General features: G+C 37.1%; 1 protein-coding gene and 1 non-coding gene across 2 annotated transcripts; both read left to right on the top strand.

The window, feature by feature from the left end:
- Positions 1-250: 250 nt before the first annotated feature.
- LOC121368585 (15-hydroxyprostaglandin dehydrogenase [NAD(+)]-like) lies at positions 251-21,264 on the top strand. Its single transcript, XM_041493324.1, has 7 exons — positions 251-343; positions 5,514-5,637; positions 8,330-8,436; positions 9,775-9,871; positions 10,801-10,877; positions 12,820-12,965; positions 20,944-21,264. The coding sequence occupies exons 1-7, from the start codon at positions 251-253 to the stop codon at positions 21,107-21,109; spliced, it is 810 nt and encodes a 269-aa protein (XP_041349258.1). The 3' UTR covers positions 21,110-21,264.
- Positions 2,629-2,701, top strand: Trnar-ucu. The gene has a single exon. It is a non-coding gene; the product is annotated as a tRNA-Arg (tRNA).
- Positions 21,265-21,775: the final 511 nt, after the last annotated feature.

Here is a 21,775-nt window from a genome sequence, read left to right as displayed (position 1 = left end):
ATAGCCTATAAAAAAAAATTCTGGCTTTGTGGGTGTCTGCTTTCTGCTTCAGGATTGTCGACTCTGTCTCAGCTGGCCTTGAGAATAAAACGAGAATCGGTTTGTTGTTTTTAATAAACTTTCCACTCAGCAACATCTTTATCGTTGTAAATGTTTGGACAACACCTATCGTATTAGTAGGGCATACTGCTAGCACTTTTGAACGGTCAGACAGCACCATTAATGAAAACAGACGAGTTGAGCGCTTACTATGGAAATATCTAACAAAGTATTTTTCATAACGGGGGCGGCTCAAGGCCTTGGAAAGGGGATGGCAGAAGCGGCACTGAAAAGGGGCGGAAAGGTAGGCCTAAATGCATTTCCGACTATAGCTAAATGATTTCTATTTATAACTGCAATGCACTTAATTAAGATTGTTGTAAGGCTATTTCGCATCCTAGATGTGTGTCCTCTTGTAACTTTTGTATATATTACCAGTAATAGTCAAACGTTTGGAGTTTTAGAGGTCAGCCTAATGTTATGTCTCAATATAACGAAAACAGCTGTCTGTATAGTCTAGAGGAAGAATCCAAAAAGTGGCTTAGAAAACGATTTCATTCTACCAGAGAGAGTCAAAGCTACCACCATGGTTAATCCATGTAGGATCATGTTCTGCGTCATATCCCAGTGGAGGTGTCACGGGGGTTCTAACGCCGTTACCGGAACTGCTCCCACCACTTAGTTCCCCGGTAACAGATGGATGTAACAGTATTTCTCCAAATATCCCAGTCTATACATATAGATCTCCCTGTATCGGGTAGTTTTCTATCCGAGTGGCTGGCTCTAGGGTATTCAGGGAACGGGATCGTATATATATTTACTATTAACCAACGTTAAATTCACTAGAAAGACAACAACACCATTTTAGTTTCAAATGTGTATTATATAATACCAGGTAAGTGTTACAGCACTTACATGGCTTGTTAAAGCCGGTGTCACACCAACTCTAGGCTGAGCGCCACACGTAAACTTAATCACTTGACAATTAGGGATATAGCTACCACTCACAGTTAAAACATCACCCAACCTTAGAATAATTAATTATTATCCTCAGTCTTTCCTACATCCAATATTCAGAGGACCTACAATTTCCCAGGTCATGATACTAGGATTACCACCTATAGATATAATTATTATCTTCAGTCTTCCCTACATCCAATATTCAGAGGACCTACAATTTACCCGGTCATGATATTAGGATTACCACCTATAGTGAGAATTAATTATTATCTTCAGTCTTCCCTACATCTAATATTCAGAGGACCTACAATTTACCCGGTCATGATATTAGGATTACCACCTATAGAGATAATTAATTATTATCTTCAGTCTTCTCTACATCCAATATTCAGAGGACCTATAATTTACCAGGTCATGATATTAGGATTACCACCTATAGATATTATAACCTCTCTATATATATTTTTTGGGTAAGCGACGCCTACACTTTACTTTAGTCGGTCTGACTTACATTACCAGCTGTCCTTCCCCCACTAAGCAAAACAAGAATACACATAATTATAATACATGTACTTGAATGCCACAACAAAATACCTTTCAGTTACTACAGAGCAGTAAAATATAGTTACCTATGTCCACTGGACTAATAAAGTTCGCCCAGCGGACAGCGTTAACACCGCCTCTCAGCTTATATCCCCTATTTGGATTTTTGGCAGCTGGGTCCCATCTTTGGCAGTCCTGCCATTTATGGACAAGTGGCGAAATAATGGCCACAACAATTCTCTAAAACTACCAACAATACAAATACCATCTAATTAATAGGGGAACCTTCTTGGATAATTACTCCATGCACTGGCTTTCGATCATTAAAGTGCTACTCCAGTTGTTTCAGACCCCGGTCAAAAGTTAATGTGCAGACGGCTGTCTCCGTCATGTCATGTCATGTCATGTCATAGGGTTTTACGTGCACATTCAGAACAAGCTGTTGTAGCGCACGCCTGTCGTGGGCACAAGAGCCGGCCTTGGCCGGCTCCTCCGTCCATGACAGGAAAGGTGGGAGAAGGGGAGAGGAGGGACCGCCTGCACTGGCAGGTGCAAGGGAGCACCAGCAGCCCGATCAAATCGGTAGCAGGCGGGTGGGGGTGGTGGTGGTGCTATGGAATTTGAATGGAGCAGTTAAATGCCAAAGAGAAAAGGGTGCGCAATTTTGATTGAGGGAATTTGGCGCAATTTTTGAACGGTCGGTCGAAAGGTAAATGGCCGAGCTAATATAGACTTGGCATGTCTCCGTCACAGGAGGTCAACTTTAAAAAAGTGTGTGTGTGTGGGGGGGGGGGGGGGGGGGGGGGGGATCACCATAAGTCATTAAAAGTCAACGGGGTACAAATTTTAAGCAAAAATTAAATTTTCATTTTTTTCATAAATATTATCTTCATAGTAAAACTTTTAGAGTTTTAGAATACTTTGTCTCAATTTAATTAAACTAACTGTCAGTAGAGTCTAACGTATCTCTTGTAACTTTTGTTCGTATCACCGGTAACAGTCAAACGTCTGGAGGACAGCTTAATACTGTGTCTCAACGATTCTAACGTAACTCTTATAATCCCCCAGAAAACATAAGGAATTCAGGTCCCCGTAGCGCAGTGGATAGCGCGCTGGACTTCTAATCCAGAGGTCGCGGGTTCGAATCCCGCCGGGGATGTTAAAAATACTTTTGATTGGTCGAATTATTTTGGTCATTTAGCGTTCGAAAATTTGATGTCGTGAAATGCAGTTTCGTACATACAACGAGTAAAATTCAACGAGATGTCTGCAGATAACTCAACACTTCAGTTTTGTATGCATTTTTCACGATGTATAGATGTCGGGGTTAGTTGTTAGTCGTTAGTGAGGGAGAAGTCGGTGTTGTGAGCTTACACCTACCCACTGAGTTGTTAAACTCTCTCTGGGTGAGTGGCAACTGGTACCGGGAGGCGAACCCAGTGGCCAGTACCTACCACCCTTATGTCTCATGGTATAACTACTACAGCACCAAGGCCCGTCAAGCTACAGCAAAACAACGTTACATCGACCCGTGACATGACTTTGACCTCACATAGCCTATACAAAAATATCTTCTGGCTTTCTGAGTGTCTGCTTTCTGCTTCAGGATTGTCGCCTCTTTCTCAACTGGCCTTGAGAATAAAACGAGAATCGGTTTGTTGTTTTTAATAAACTTTCCACTCAGCAACATCTTTATCGTTGTAAATGTTTGGACAACACCTATCGTATTAGTAGGGCATACTGCTAGCACTTTTGAACGGTCAGACAACACCATTAATGAAAACAGACGAGTTGAGAGCTTACGATGGAAATATCTAACAAAGTATTTTTCATAACGGGGGCAGCTCAAGGCCTTGGAAAGGGGAAGGCAGAAGCGGCACTAAAAAGGGGCGGAAAGGTAGGCCTAAATGCATTTCTGACTATAGCTAAATGATTTCTATTTATAACTGCAATGCACTGAATTAAGATTGCTGTAAGGATATTTCTCATCCTAGATGTGTGTTCTCTTGTAACTTGTGTATATATTACCGGTAATAGTCAAACGTTTGGAGTTTTAGAGGACAGCCTAATGCCATGTTTCTATATAATGAAAACAGCTGTCTGTAGTCTAGAGGAAGAATTAAAAAAGTGGCTTAGAAAACGAGTTCGTTCTACCCGAAAATGTCAAAGCTACCCCGGAACTCAATAGAGCGGTGCGCTGCTCCTATCCTAGTTGATGGAACCTGGTACTATACCCCGTCTCCACCCTCTAGTATTCTAAATTAAAGGGTCACATCGTCTGGTGAATGACGTAACTTTTAGATTCCCGTGGTCTACGGAGAGGCGCCTCTGGACTTCAAAATCATCCGAATACGTTTCACTCTGCCAGACTCACCAGACGCAAACTTTCCTGTACCTGTTAATCATTAGCGGATGTGGAACACTCTTCTAGTGATCCAGCCGCAAATCTTCACCTGAGGAGTACCGAGAATGGAAGTAGGTTTAGGCCATAGGCGTAGGCGGTTTCGGCCGTAGGGGGTGTTAGGTTTGTGGACTGCCACTACCCCCCCCCCCCCCCCCCCCCCCCCCCCCCCCCCCCGGTTTCGGCCACACTGAAGTTCCCGATATAATTGGTGCCCCTTATAACACTCTGTCCCCCTACTAAACAAATTCCTGTGGCCTAGGCCCAACCTCCTGGAAACCAACCTCCCTTAAAAAAATTGTAGGGCTAATAGAGAGCTCTGTATGGTAATATTTTATAATTAGAAACGCCCGTTCAAAAATGGCGATCAAAATTTTATAAATATTTAAATTATATTTATTAATTTTTTTAGAAATGGCGCATCTAAAATCAAAATATAAAGCCCCATTCACCATTGGCTTAAGTTTAAAATTGACCTAAGTAATTCTGCCCCGGATTGGGTCCCTGGCCTCCAGAGGTCGAACCCGGGGTGGACATGCTCGAAACCTTAGTGGTATAGGAGCATGTTAAAAACATTATGTCATGTCAAAGCTACCACCATAGTTAATCTATGTAGCATCATGTTCTGCGTCATATCCCAGTGGACGTCAACTTTTAAAAAATCGGGGGGGGGGGGGGGGGGGGGGGGTGTCACCATATGTCATTAAAGGTCAACGGAGTACAAATTTGAAGCAAAAATAAAATTTTCATTTTCTTCATAAATATTATCTTCATAGTAAAACTTAGAGTTTTAGAATACTTTGTCCCAGTTTAATGAAACTAATTGTCAATAGTCAAACATATCTCTTGTAACTTTTGTTTATATTACCGGTAACAGTCAAATGTCTGGAGGACAGCCTAATAATGTGTCTCAGTCTAATGAAACGAGCTTTCAATAGATTCTAACGTAACTCTTATAATCCCTTGTTCAACAGGGGCGGGACGTAGCTCAGTGCTAAAGCGTTCGCTTGATGCGCGGTCGGTCCAGGATCGATCCCCGTTGGTCGACCCATTGGGCTATTTTTCGTTCCAGCCAGTGCTCCACAACTAGTGTAACAAAGGCCGTGGTATGTACTATCCTGTCTGTGGGATGGTGCATATAAAAGATCCCTTGCTGCTAATCGAAAAAAAGAGTAGCCCATGAAGTGGCGACAGCGGGTTTCCTCTCTCGATATCTGTGTGGTCCTTAACCATGTGTCTGACGCCATATAACCGTAAATAAAATGTGTTTAGTGCGTCGTTAAATATAACATTTCCTTCTTCTTTCTTTGTCCAACAATTCGGAACATCGCTGATAGAATCATGCCGAGTGCTCTGTTCATACGAGTACTAGACAGTACAACAACAAAATCTTCTTTTTTTCTATCTAAATCTATTTTCTGACGTCTTCTTTTTTCTTTCAGTAAACCATATGTTTTGTTTATGCTTGGTCCATGATTGGGTTGAACAGTTTCGGCAATATAATTGTTATATAGGACTAAATAATATGAATAAATAAACAAGGATTATATAGATTTGTTTTCCTTTTCAGGTTTTTATTGCAGATCTCAATACAAAAACCGGCGAGGAGACTTTAGCAGCCCTACAAAAGGAATACGGAGCTGACAATGTCAGATTTGGAAAATGCGACGTTACCAAGAAAGATCAATTTACAGGTCAGTTGTAGCCCCTGGTTTCGAGTTGCAGTTTATTATTTTTGAAATAATACTATGCCAAGCATTACGATTCAGTTCATAAAAAAAATCCAACATATTTTGTGTTTTATATTTAGCATAGGCAGTAAAGTACTGAAATGGGATTTTTATCATTACATGAAAGCAATATCTAGGCGATTTCTCTCTTTTTTTTATTGTGTTTGTGTGTATTTATAAAGAAAGAAATGTTTTATTTAACGACGCACTCAACACATTTTATTTACGGTTATATGGCGTCAGACATATGGTTAAGGACCACACAGATTTTGAGAGGAAACCCGCTGTCGCCACTTCATAAGCTACTCTTTCCGATTAGCAGCAAGGGATCTTTTAGTTGCACTTCCCATAGGCAGGATAGCACAAACCATGGCCTTTGTTGAACCAGTTGTGGAACACTGATCGGTGCAAGTGGTTTACACCTACCCATTGAGCCTTGCGGAGCACTCACTCGGGGTTTGGAGTCGGTATTTGGATTAAAAAAAACCATGCCTCGACTGGGATCCGAACCCAGTACCCACCATCCTGTAGACCGATTACCTAACCACGACATTTTTATGGGTTTTTTTTTATTGTTCACCTCGGTTTAAATCTGCCATCTCGAGTATATTTTTACATTTTCACAAGTTATAATAAATAATTCATGTTGACTTTCCTTTAGTGGCATGCCATTCTTCGATTTAGTTAATTTTGGTGACTTAAAATTTGGCATTTGCTGTTTGGACAACCAAAAGACGGGTCGCTTCTCACCACAGTTTAGTGGTACCATGTATCAAAGACAATGGCGACAGATTGTATGTTATATCCAGGTAGCCAACGAAAGTATACGAACACATCAAAACTGAAGTTCATATATGCATGTTACATTAGTAAATGATATTTAGGTGGGATGGGGATGTGAGACTGTAGCTTTAAGGCTGACATTTGTAGCATTCGTAAATCATATATGGGACACAACACATTTGTATTCGGTTATTTACCGTGTGTACTAACATTCGTATACTTTCAACAACTTTTCAGTCGGCAGTGAATAATTAGTAAACGATATTTATGTGGGATGGGGATGTGAGACACTATCTTTAAGGCTGAACTTTGTAGCATTCGTAAATCATATATGGTTCCTGCTAAGGGAAACAACTGAACTGAACTGAACTTTATTTACACTCTGGCCGTAATTCAACGGCATATGAAGTACATTGTAAAAATATAATTAAATAAATAAATGACAAGATGGCACATTCGTCATAATAATGTACATCAGATAAAACAAGTGTATATTTATGGATTCATACTTGCATTTGAAGACATACATTGCATATACAAATAAAATGAAATTGTAAAAAACAGATTTCAGCCCTGGGACTTAAGAATATGCATAATTTGTTTACAGAAAACTGCTAGCTTTCTGAGAACACCAGGTTTTTTTACTGTCAAATAGCATTGTAAATTTATAAACATTTGGTCTAGACTGGCAACACTTTGGCAGAAGTCTTGTTCTTTCATCTTTAAAAAAAGGACAACACATTATATAATGAAATTCATCACCAATTTCGTTATTTGTACACAGAAAGCATGTTCTATTTGTTAAAGTTATTTTTTTCCATCTGCCTTTTTCAATGGGAACATAATGATTTGAGAGTCGAAAATGTAATAGTGGTAACCAATATTTTTTCTCTAAATTGGTTAAATATGTCTCGAACACAATATTTGATTTAAACAGTCTGTAACAAGATGCTTTAGATGAATTAACAATTTCATTGTTCCATGTTTGTAAGAACTGATCCTGTAATCTTATAATAATTCTTTGTTTTAATAGATTTACATCTGGTAGCTGGTTACACTGTGCAGTCCATACATTGCTATATCCAACGTCATCCAAAACAGATTTGATAAACTTTAACCATTTATGATCACATATTCCATTTTTATAATCATTCAGCAATAATTCATATATCAAGAATGATAACTTTGTGTGTTTTCCAGTTATTAGTTTAAACCAAAAAGTTATCATTCTTAATTTGACATCAAGGGAGACTGGGTAACGCCCCAGTTCTCCATATAACATATTCACAGGCGTTGACTTCTTAACTGACAACAGAAACTTCATGAATTTATTTTGTAACGTTTCTAAATAAGACAAGTTTTCAAAACCCCAAATCTCGCAACCATATAACAAAATAGGTTGTACCATACAATCAAACAATTTCAAAAGGACTTGTACAGAAAGGTCATACCGTCTTCCTTGTTTTAAGATAAAATACATGGCTTTTTCGGCTTGTGAAAACAAAGCTTTTCTAGTATTAGTAAACTTATGTTTCCTAAATTAAATAGGTTTTTGTATAGTCCTTCTTGCTACCACCAAAAATTAAAACCTTAGTCTTCGTGCAATTGACAGTTAATTTCCATGTACTACAATACACATCAAAGACATCTAATAAATGTTGCATATGATTATAATTGTCTGCGATGAGTACCATGTCATCGGCATATAATAAAACAAATAAAACAGTACACAAATGTAGCATATCGTCAGATATGGTTTTTTCAAGACTAAGTCCACTGCAGCCATGCTCTTCAATGTCATTAAGAAATAATGAAAACAGAAGAGGTATTATTTATTTATTTACTGTGTGCAATAACATTCGTATAATTTCAGCTACCTTTCAGTCGGCTGTGAATAGTTTTGGTCACATTGACGTGATGGTGAATAACGCAGGAATAATGAATGAGAATATGTGGGAAATGACGATAGCGATCAATGTGGTACGTATTAGTATTATGGTAGTCGGTGATTTGTTTCGTAGTAATAACTGGAGAGTGCAGATTTGTCACCTGGTTGGCACAAGGCGGAGTAGTAGGTGTCTGTATTTTCGCTTGGTTCTTTTCCAAATTATGATTTCCAATTTTGACGAGTAATCAAAAGGGCGGGATTTAGCTCAATCGGTTGAGTGCTTGCTTGAGGTGTTTGCGTCGCAGGATCGAACCATCTCGATGGATCAATTGAACTGTTGGGGTTTTTTCTCGTTCCAACCAGTGCACCACAACTTGTCAAAGTTCGTGGTTTGTACTTTTCTGTCTGTGGGAAAGTGTATATAAAAGATCCCTTGCTGCATTAGAAAAACATATAGGGGGTTTCCTCTGATAACTACGAGTCAGAATTACCAAATGTTACCAATAGCCGATGATTAATTAATCACTGTGCTCTAGTGGTGTCGTTAAACAAAACAAACACACTTTCTATCTGCAAGAAATGGCGTCTTTGATTGTTCTCTACGCACACGAACTATGGATGAAAAAGACTGACTGCAATCAAAACTCTCATCCAGAGTGCCAGGAAGTTATTGATATTCAATCTCACATTACAAACATCCAATCTTACATTACTGACTTCCAATCTCACATTACTGGCATCCAATCTCACATTACTGGCATCGAATCTCACATTACTGACATCGAATCTCACATTACTGACATTCAATCTCACATTACTGGCATCCAATCTCACATTACTGACATCCAATCTCACAATCTCACATTACTGACATCCAATCTCACATTACTGACATTCAATCACACATTACATTACATTACATCTATGTACTTTACGAAGCTAAAAAAAGTCACTGAAATTTGGGCTACAGTTTCAAGTTGTTGTTTTGTTTTGGGGTTTTTTGTTTTTTTTTGGAGGGGGGGGGGGGAGCTTTCTCATTATATAAGCAAATATTATAAATGTTTTACATAGCCCCTCATAAGGTCTTCATAAAAAGATGTATCTAATTTGATTGTGTTTAAATCTGGCATTCTTTTAATTTCCGGTCTGGGATCGATCCCCGTCGGTGGGCCCATTGGGCTATTTACTGCTCCAGCAAGTGCACCACGACTGGTATATCAAAGGCCGTGGTATGTGTTATCCTGTCTGTGGGATGGTGCATATAAAAGATTTCTGGCTGCTAATCGAAAAGAGTAGCGACAGTGGGCTTCCTCTCTCAATATCTGTGTGGTCCTTGACCATTTGTCCGACGCCATATAACCGTAAATAAAATGTGTTGAGTGCGTCGTTAAGTAAAACATTTCCTTTTTTCCTTCTTCTTTTAATTTCAGAATGCAGTTATTTGGGGAACTAATTTGGCCATGGAACACATGCGTAAGGATAAAGGTGGTAGAGGAGGGATGATAATAAATACGGCTTCAATAGCAGGTGAATAATAATAGGTAATGTTAATTACATAAGATATATATAACAGATACATCAACCCCTTAGTCGTCCAGTGTGTCACCTCCTGACTGACGATGGGGATGGTGTGGCGTGAATGGTGAACCTTCCGTGGTACACGGAGAAACAGATTTGTACATCTGGGACTCATTAAGCCAATTTTAAAAAAACCTTCTCTACATCCAGAAATGCTATAACAAATAGGCTTCCTATAATATGTAAATATCACAAGATGGTTTATATAATTTTTTAATGTCACAAATGTCAACCGTAGCCTGCCCAGAGTCAAATAGATGCTTTCCACAGTCATACTTTCTAATTGATACACAATAGAGATGTCGGGACTGAATGGGTACTAATATTCCTGAATGTGTGAAGATCGGTTATTTGCTGCACCTTATCGCTGTTGTTAAATATCACTTTTATATAACAGTAAACATTTACTGTGGCCGCTTAATACAGGTATTTTAGCGATTTGGGATCCGATGTGGGTGGCCGCTGGCCGCGTTAGACAGGTGACCGCTTATTAGAGGTGCATTTACGTTATAAATCATTTGGGAGGGAAAAAGTGGCCGCTTAAGGCAGGTGACGCTGAATGCAGGTAGCCGCTAGGACAGGTTTGACTGTATATATATGTACACACATATATATATATATATATATATATATATATATATATATATATATATATATATATATATATATATATATATATATATATATATATGAGTGTGTGCCTCACTATGGTGTGTTGCAACCCCAGCCCCCGGGCCCCCACCCCCCACCCCCCTCCACACACACACACGCACACGCTTTACATATCGTTCCTACGTTATGCCTTAGACCATTTGGACTAGATACGGCCCAGGGAACCTGTTCTTTTAAACATTTTCTTTTCTATTTTTTTTTTTCAGGTTTGGCGCCATTTTTCTGGTTTCCAGTCTATACGGCTACAAAACATGCGGTAGTTGGATTTACTAAAAGCTGGGCGGTTAGTAGAAGTCATTGATCTATTCTGGAGTGTGACGTTAGCCCAGTGGTAAAGTACTCGCCTGATGCGCGGTCGGTCTGGGATCCATTCCCGTGGGTAGGCCCATTGAGCTGTTTCTCGATCCAGCCAGTGCACCACCACTGGTATATGAAAGGCCATATTATGTGATATCCTGTCTGTGTGATGGCGTATAGGCCTATAAAAGATCCATTGTTACTAATGGTAAAATGTGTAGGGTTTAACTTCATTCATCTATTCTGTGCGAATCTAGGTTAAACTTCAACTTAAACATATTCGTAATACGAACGAGTCTACTAAAGCTGAAAAATTATTTCTTTTAAATGTATTCTAAGATTATCTTTATTTAGTTTTTCCACTAATCCTACAAATCACGTGGTAGAGTACGCATCAGGGGTGGGTGGCTGGTGGGGGGGGGGGGGGTTGTGGAACACATAAGCGTATGGGATATCATTGTAAATTTTAAGGTGCTACATTTCCACGTAAGCGCTTTGTGTGACATAAAGTAGCACAAAAATTAGAGAGACCAATTATATACATACTAGCAAGTACTTACCACAAACAATAAAAAATTTGCATACACGCGTACACACAGTCGCACACGCACGCACGCACACACACACACACACTTATATACACACAACATAAATACACACACATACACATACACACACAAAAGACACACAACACACACACACATATATATATATATATATATATATATATATATATATATATATATACTCTCTCACACACAAGCACATACACACAAGCACACACACACACACAATCACACACACACACACAAGCACACACAACAGACACGCACACACAACAGACACACACACACACACACACACACAAACACACGCCAATAACTGGGCCCACTGTGTACCATTTCCAACAAAACTTATTGTTCCACGCCTGGTATATCACAGAACATAGTGAGATAGTTGTTAATAAGTAATAAGACAGTTCGTGTGGCATCTGTGAGTTTCTTCTCTAGCATTCTAGTGTCACAATGACGTATGTTTGACATCCAGTAACAGGGCTCACACTAGAACAAATTTGGTTTAGTCAATTTTAAGATATATAGAATATTTCCTTGAAAATTATTAAAATGAGGATAATGTAAGTAACTTTTTATTTAATTACCCAAAAGCTAAAAGTAGTAACAATTTTGCTTAAAAATTAGCAACGGGCTAATTTGGCAATGGACAGCCTGGGGAGGTCTGCAGTAGCCAGTGATCTAACAACGTAAGTCGATAGCAAAGAGTCCATGACTTCTATTATTTGTTATGTATAGTCTATTACGGAAGAAAGGGATAATACATGCATGTAATACAGTCAGTTATTTGAGAAAACGTGGATAGCATGTCGATTTTTGCCCACAACTGATGTTTGTGTATGACGTTATAAGGGAGTTACTGGCTTCGGTGGCTTCGTGGTTAGGCCATCGGTCTACAGGCTGGTAGGTACTGGGTTCGGATCGCAGTCGAGGCATGGGATTTTTAATCCAGATACCGACTCCAAACCCTGAGTGAGTGCTTCGCAAGGCTTAATGGGTAGGTGTAAACCACTTGCACCGACCAGTGATCCATAACTGGTTCAACAAAGGCCATGGTTTGTGCTATCCTGCCTGTGGGAAGCGCAAATAAAAGATCCCTTGCTGCCTTCCGTAAAAGAGTATCCTATGTGGCAACAGCGGGTTTCCTATAAAAAAAAACCCAGTGTCAGAATGACCATATGTTTGACGTCCAATAGCCGATGATAAGATAAAAAATCAATGTGCTCTAGTGGCATCGTTAAATAAAACAAACTTTACTTTTTTTATAAGGGAGTCAATGTAAATTAGGCTTATATGTTTTTACTTTTTTTTTTTTTTTTTACTTTTTAAAATTGACTTTCTTTGCATATGTTCCAGTCAAATCCAAATATGCCCAGCATGGGAGTGAGGTTGGCCTGTCTGTGTCCATCCGCTGCAGACACAAGTCTTATGCATCCAAAGCCAGATCAATGTATTTGCTACGACAGTCTAATGGCCTATCTCGACGTTCTTGAAATCGTTCCGTAAGTAGGCGTTTGAATTATTAAATCAGTTTATTTTTCTGCTAATATCCAATTATTGTGTTGGCATTTTGTCCTGATCAAACATACAGCTGAGCTATCTAAGCTACCTGCTCAAGGACAGGCGCTATACTGTCTAGTGAGAGATGAGTCAACATAATGGAATTACACCTCATCACCGAGCCGTTAAAACTAGATATCTGGAGTCAAATTCACAAAACATCGTAAGTTTACGTCTGCGACTAGCAGATATATCTGTAGTACGTTTACATTTGTTTAGCATTTATTTCACGCAGAAAAAATACATCATTACGGAAGATGAAAGACAAAAGAAAATGAAGTACATGTATGTGTGTGTGTGTGTATATATATATATATATATATATATATATATATATATATATATATATATATATATATATATATATTTGTTGTACTGTTAATGGCAATTATAATAAGAACTAAGTATACCTAATTGACCCCTCCGTATGACGAGTTAACCACGCCCACCGTGACACGTGATGCAAGGTTAGACAAACTTTTAATAATGGCTGCCAATTCGCATAGGTCGATAGCAAAATCAACCGATCTGCCGATTACGTTTTTGCCTTAATTTATTTACAAATATCGTTGTTTAAATAAAAAGCCGACAAGAGGAGACATTCAAGTATTTCACTACAGGGTACATTTACGATGATAACGTGATTTAAATCGACGAAACCATTTTTCCTTCAGTAAATTTTATCGAAGCACAAGAACCCGGAAGTGAACGTCGAATGCAACCAAAAGAACATTTAAAACATCCTATGCTCATTTTTCTTGTCAAACTGATAAATTAAAATGTCTTGTTTGTTTCTTTTTTCTTCTTCTTTTTCATGTTAATTTTTGTTGTTGTTGTTGTTGTTGTTCGACTTTGATATTAATGGAATCCCGATATGCCGAGGAACAAGAGAATAGAATGCACGGCGACGACCCGTTTAAAACCGTGGCGTCTTTATTTTTGGTCGGGTTGCGTTAAATGTTTTGTTTAAAAAAAACAAAAGGGGGGTGGACGTGAGCAGTAACATTAAAATACAAGGCGTGTGGGAATGCTATCGGTGTACCATAATTTTATGCACGAAAGGTTACAAAACTATAGCAGGATACAGTCGCCTTAGTTCACCAAGGTAAACATCTACGGTCCGTTTTTTAACATTTTGACATTTATTGGACCCGATGTTTACAACTTGAACAGCAAAAACAAGCGTGCAGTTTCCGCCCAGATTTCAGGCGGAATCGATACAACCATGGAATTAATTATTTCGTGGCGAAATATGAGATGTACCAATAAATATAAACACTTATTGTATAAAGAAAACTTCCCGAGTCACGTTTTACGCATAAATAGACAGTTTGTCCAAATAGTAATCCTGCATTAATCCAATTTTCAGTTACGAACAAAATCTCGAATATTCCCGCCGACCATTGTGAGCATATTTAAAATGTGATTGAAAACTGTTGGTGGAATCGGATTATTTTTATTATTATTCGTCTCGGGTTCACGAGTTTATTCCACGATATTTAATGGAATATCACGTTTAATAATAATAAATAAATAAACTTAATTAAAGAATAATATTTTTTAAAAATCAATTAATTGATAATAAATTAATAATAACAATTAAATAATATAATAATAAATTAATTAATTAATACTTAATAAATAATAATATAATAATAAATTACTGAATAATGTTAGTAATTATAATAAATAAATAACATAATAAATAAATTATTGATTGAATAACAATGATAATAAATAAATTAATTAATTAATTTTATTATTAACTAAATAAAATGTTGTTTTTTTCATTTATAAATGTTTCCGTTACACACACACACACACGCACACACACACACTTATATACACACAAAACAGAAGGGGGTGGGGGAGACAGACATAGAGGGATGAAACGGGGGTGGCAAGATATCACGCATTTGCTTGTTTGAACATGTTTAGTAATTAATGCATAACTGTGACTTGATGACAACTGCTGCTTGTGGTGACTGCCTTGTACCTGTCTGCACATTGGCTAAACCGATGTGTACTCTGATTCCTACTTAACCGTTTGAACATTAAATGTGTTGTTGAGGATTGCCTCGCAACCATATGAACATGTTTAGTAATTAATGACAACTGCTGCTTGTAATGACTGCCTTGTACCTGTCTGCACACTGGTGTGCACTTGACAATAACATGCAAGTAGTGGGGTGGATGTGGATTACTTCAGGTAAGTTTACTGTTAACATGTTCATGCATTTATGTTAATTTCTAAATGTTATGGTTAACATTTGAGACTTAATGCTTGATAATTATGTAGTTGAACATACTTTTTCAGTACTTTATTTAAGTACATTGCTGTGCAGATTTGTAATGTAACAACATATAACTTATAGTACAAGTTTTGAAAGTAGTTACATGAATATGTTTCAAGGAATAAATTACATGGAGCTGACAATCATTATAACATGTTAGATTTACATGTATAAATTGTTTTCAACTGCCAGTTTAACTTTCAAATTGTCTATTTCCCCATTCTTTGTGTGTCTAGATATATATATATATATATATATATATATATATATATATATATATATATTTTTTTTTTTTTTTTTTTTTTTTTTTTTAACTGAATAAAACCCCTAAAATAACTAATGACCAGTAATTATAGCTAAAAAAAAAGAAATGAAATTAAAAAAAAAAAAAAGAGAAAAAAAAGAGAAAAACCTTTGAAACACATGTAAGCAATGGCCTGTAATAATAATATTTAAAAACAATTACTAAAGGAAATAATAATTTTGGAAAAAGTAAATAAATGAAGGCCTTAAAATAAGTAATGACCTGTACTAACAATCATTATTTTTTTAATAATAATAAAAAAGAATAATACACCCCAAAACTGTAATGTGATAATATTATTAACAATGCATATAATGCAACCCACACAAAGCACATATGTAGAAACAAAAATAACAAAATAAATAAATTTAATAATCAATTCCATTGTTCCGCAATATTTCTTTTTACTGGGTGTACGTAAAATGCTTGATACAAATAATTCTCGTTCCGCAAAATTTTCATTCCGCATTTTCGATGTGCCAGGATAAAAATAGCTTTCAAATGTTTAAATGCGTCATCTTCAAACATCTAATCCTGGAAAGGTTACCAAAGGTATTGTACTTATTATTTTTGTCTAAAATTTATTAAAATATGTTGTTGTACGTGTTGAGGCTCTTAAATAAAGCACATATGCCTGATTTTATTAAATCGTGATTGCAAATGGAAAATTCGATCCAATGGATAAACGTTACGGCACAGCAATAAACATCACAATAATAAATATTGTGCCGGAGACGTTTATCTTGATGAACTACAGTCGCCTGTGCCAAAATTATGCAGGCAGTGGTTTAAATGAACTACAGTCGCCTGTGCCAAAATTATGCAGGCAGTGGTTTAGATTGTGGGATAGCGCTGTTTATGGGGGTGTATTCTTACATAGCTGCACTGCTTGAATCAACCGATATACGACACTTGCCCTATTTATGAAACCAAAGCCATACACGAAATTTAAAAAACCCAAAAACAAATCACAACTGGGGACCACATCTTTGGCCCTCCAGTTATGTATACTGACATATTGGCCCGTCTCCGTTCTGACAAGACATATTAGGGCTGTTTGGGTGTTTCATCCCCTTTTTATAAAATCAGGCTATCCAGCACACCCTTTTGAAAAAGTTGGACACAATTAGGAATGAAAATATAGAAAATGTAGGACAAAAGTAGGAAAACGTAGAACAAAAGTAGGACTGAAACAGTACGTAGCGACATTATTCATGCTCAAAACACCTTTGTATGTGGTGCTTAGTTTGTACATGTATTTTGTGTTCTATCAAAAATAATGTGAATCTTATATAATGGTCACGTTATACAGTTATTTCAAATTACTGTACACTATATTAATCAGTATACATATTTACATGCATAGGAATGCTGATGCACAGTAAAACAGAGTTAACATGATTAATTTAAGTGTTCCATAATGTATTATAGATTCTGAAGTCATACATGCACATTGTACATTATAATCATGTTAATCATTGGAAAATATGTTGGCTTACAGAACAATAATAATAATACAAAATAAAAATTTAATTAAAAAAAATGTAGATATATATATAAAAAAAAGAGGCAAAATTATATAGATTTACATGTATATATATGTATCATAACATGAAACTAAACCACAGATTGCAGTTCGCACAATTTGTTTAATATTTATTATGAGAATACTTCCTAACATTTTCTTTTTTCTCAAAGAGAGGGTCTTTAGATATTAATCCCCATGCAATCTGGTACAGGTAAATATATTTATTCAAAAATGTATCTTTCTGTGGCATCCATCTCCAAATCATTATCCTCGAAACTTGTACAGTCAACTGAGCAATTAAGGATTACCATTTGATGGGTGGTGTCAAACTGAATCCCAAGTCTTGGAAGTCTGAATTACTCCTCAGCAGCAATTTCACCCCCTGCCCCAGTTTTTCTTTCACATATCAATTGAAACTGTTCTATTATTTCTATCATTCTGTTCTCAATATCAAGATGCAATTTAATTTGTTTAATAGTTTGTCTTCAGAATCTCATTTTCGACATCTAATCAATGACTCCACATCCATTGGTCCAGTTGCTGAAATATATAAAAACAAACATGTTAAGTATTTTACATCATTTGAAGAAGTACATTAGTCTGTAACTTAATTACATATCGTTGTATTAATTTAAAGTTTAATTTAATTTTAGGAAAACAATTTTTTAACAGGAAACAAAATCAATGTGACTGAACAAAGTATAAAATTAAAAAGTATAGCAGTAAATTAAGAAAAGTAGTAAACAATGTATTTAACTTTGATGATGTTATTTGATTTCTATTAGAAAGTTGCACAAAGCTACATATAAGATGACATGTGGAAGAAGAAAAATGCCTATGCTTTGCTAAAATTTGGGGTATAAAATAATGATGAAAAACAAAACTACTGTCTCCAAAAGAAAATCATATTTAGAGTAGGTAATAAAAACAAAACAGATGTAAGTGCCTCATCTAGGTGGTTATGGGCTTGAAATGTTTTGAAATTAGGGTTAGGACATTACATTTCAAGCACATGACCATTTATAAACAGCAGTTCTTTTACTATCATTTATCTAAACATTAATAAATATATCTATTACTTTCCAAGATTTTAGGGTACATAAGTTTAACCTCAGTAGCCTCTGGCAGAAACCATTAAGTTGAAAATTCTAAGAATAACAATAAAGGAATAATAAAATATCTTACCAGTATTTATTATAAATTACCGAAGATTGGTAATTGATCTGCTGTTAGGTGAGGAATTGTTTTAATATATAATATGGTAAAATTGGGTTGTTTTAATTGTGGGGTGGGGTGGAGGGGGACTAATGGATAAGTTAAAGGTTTTTTGTTTAAAGACACCACTAGAGCACATTGAATTATTAATCATCAGCTATTGGATGTCAAACATTTTGTATTTTTGACATGTATAGTCCAGAGTGCAAACCTGCTACTTTAGTAGCCAGGTATCTTTTATATATATACACCACCCAACAGACAGAATAGCACATGCCACAGCCTTTGATATACTAGTCGTGATGCATTGGCTTAAATCGAATCAAACCGAGAAACCGTAATCAGCAGATCTGTTCCGATTGCAAAAAATCACAATTCTTTTTCTTTTTTATTATTATTTTTTTGCTTCAAAACATTCCAGGGTCCATACATAAAATTTGCCTAATTTATAACTTTCCAGACAATACTTCCTTATCCCCCTAAAGCTCACAACCATATAGGTTACTCCCTCACTCCCCCACACAAAAGCAGATGCACACACTCACGCCTACATACATGCAAACAAAAAGAAAAGGAAAGAAAGCTAAGACTTCCAAACGTTCCAGCATGCTTATTAATACTATCACTAACCCTAAACCTAACTTAAGCCTAAATTAACTGAATGCTGGAACGTTCGGAAGTCTTGCCAAAACTTTTATTTTGGCCATTCGTCTGACTGTGTGCAGTTTAACGACGGATTCTTGACAAAATATACACCGAAGACTGATTAAATGAGTCAGTAAATTCTTTTACATTGGAGGGAAAGTGATTCTTAAACTCTTACCTTCGTACAATTTATATATCAGTTGAATGTTGATGGATTTCGGCAAAACTTCACTTTCAATACCATGTGACGGCTTCGCAGGAAAACACTGATTTTACGTCAATCGTAGGCTCCGCATAGTTGTCACCGCTGTTAACACTTGTCAGCAGAAGTATATGTTTACTATGATTATAATTCATTTGGAGGAGACAATTGTTTTAACTAATTTTAATGCTAACTATACAAAAACGTTACACATCGAAAAAAGTTGTCTAACCTAATGGCGTCCAAGCAAATTTGGGCCCGCGGTTTTTGAACCGCGAAACATGATTGGTCCAGCGCGGTTGTCAATCACGCCGTACGGAGGGGTCAATTACGTTTACGTGCCAAATGTTTTGTGAAATCAGACCCTGGCTTGGGGATAGTTCTAGGGCGCGAACCAATACCTACCAACCTTACGGTCGATAGCTTTGAAAGCAATATACTGCCGAGGCAGATTTACGTTACACGTTGAAAATATTATATAGCCCTAGGTTACCTCCAAAAACCATGGTTAGTCTGGGCTTAGGCAACGTGTTATACGTTGGAAACCTATTGTAACCACAGGTCGACTCCAAAATCCAGGGTTAATATTAGATTTAGGTAATATGTTGAAAATGTCTTTAGCCCAACGTTACCTCCCAAAGCCGAGATTAGCCAGAGTTTAAACAACTCGTTGTAATCCTTATATAGACCCCGGCTAACTCTAAAATCCATGGTTAGTCTATGTTTAGACAAGATATTGCAAACCTTTTTCAGCCCTAGGTTATCTCCAAAATCCAGATTAACCTAGATTTAAGCTACACGTTAAAACCTTATATTGCCCAGTGTTATATCCAAAATCTTATATAACCCAGGTTGTTTCCAAAATCTAACGTTAATCTAGGTTTAGGCAACAGGTTGAAAACTTTATATGGTTGTTTCCACAAACCAGAGTTAACCTAGGTTTAGGCAACACGCTGGCACCTTTTATGGTTTTCTCCACAATCCCGAGTTAAACTGAGTTTATACTTTTGACGCCGTCACCCGCGTTTAGCGTCATTGTCCCAAGTGTAAATCAACGCTCGCAGGCGCGACCTATTTTCAAGGCTCCAAGGAGATATTTTAATTTTACCAGATGTTAAGATGGCGGACATAAATGCTAATGCAGCAGTTATAATAATTTATTGGAAGTAGTTTGTTTTTATTTATAGCACTATAGCACCATTGACTGTTTAATCATCGGCTACTGGACGTCAAATATAATGGTCATTGTGACATAGTTTCAGGGGAAACCCGCTACCTTTTTTCATTAGTAGCATGGGATCTTTTATATGCATCATCCCACAAACAGGATAAAACATACCACGGCCTGTGTCCAGTTGTGGAGCAATGGTTAGGCCGGGAAAAACCTAATTATAGAATGATGTAGCAACTTCTGATTGGCTGAATTCCGGCGTTTGCAAGCGCACACCTTGAAAGTTGAACACATTTGAACTCTGGAAAGTTTTATGCTGACATGCGCCGGTTTACGGCGAGTGCTCGCCGGAGTTTAAAATATAAATCTATGCGCTGGCGAATGCCGGCAGCCGGTGGCTGCGACCGTATGCTAACGTATTACGGCGAGTAGCGGCGTCAAAAGTATAAACCTAGCTTTAACGTATGTTTAGGCAACACGTCGAAAGCACTGACCCTGTCCCACAGATCTAAATTGTTCTCTGGTGTCATCCTGAATGTTTTTGTACATGTTTCATTTCAGAGTGTCTGCTGTAGGTGATGCCTTCATCAAACTGGTTCAGGACGAGGATAGCAATGGGAAGCTGATGGCCATCATGCCAGGATCAGATTCGTTTTACACGGAACAGGTGCTTGATCCGCCGCTTGTGATGCCCAAGCTTGATACGAGTCAAGATATCATATACTAGATCAAAGTGTTAAAGGAATGCTTAAGTGTATAAGCTATAAGTATATATTATTTTTCAATACAAAATAAATCACCATTGTCCATGTATTAACCTATGTACTGAAATGACACGCGGAGTGTTTTCTTAGTTAATTGGTCTATTTTGGTGTTTGCCACTACCTGTGATTCCTGATTGGCATGTGTGTATTTGATAGGTAACCAGACGAGCCAAAATATATACCGGTATTGTGTAATATTACCTGTCGCCCCTAAAATGGTAATGAACATAGTTTATTACTGTAAATAGTTCCGTAACACTATTGATTAAGTATACTTTCCCATCTAAAATCACAGAACTGACCAATTATGTAGTACCCCAAAAAATAAAATTATCACTTGGGTATCGTGGGTTGTCGTTTTTGCTCCTACGGAGCATACCAAAGGCCTAATAGCGTACATTTTTCCTTTGGATTATTTAACAGAGAAAAATACTTTCACCCATTTCGTTCCGTTAATGCAACTTGAAATGTATTTAGTTAAATAGTTTATTATATTATCACGTCATTTATGTTGTTTTACAAGTCAGGTTTTTGTTTACACTGTGCATACAGGAGTTAGTCGGAGCTGACGTCACTTCGCCCCAAGCTAGAGTCCCGGACGCATCGAAAAGTAAAGAAAATGGCTGCCC

This window comes from Gigantopelta aegis, chromosome 3 (assembly GCF_016097555.1).
Source record: "Gigantopelta aegis isolate Gae_Host chromosome 3, Gae_host_genome, whole genome shotgun sequence".
NCBI lineage: Eukaryota > Metazoa > Mollusca > Gastropoda > Neomphalida > Peltospiridae > Gigantopelta > Gigantopelta aegis.
The sequence above is the reverse complement of the archived record's forward strand: the minus strand, read 5'-3'. Positions and strand labels throughout refer to the sequence as shown.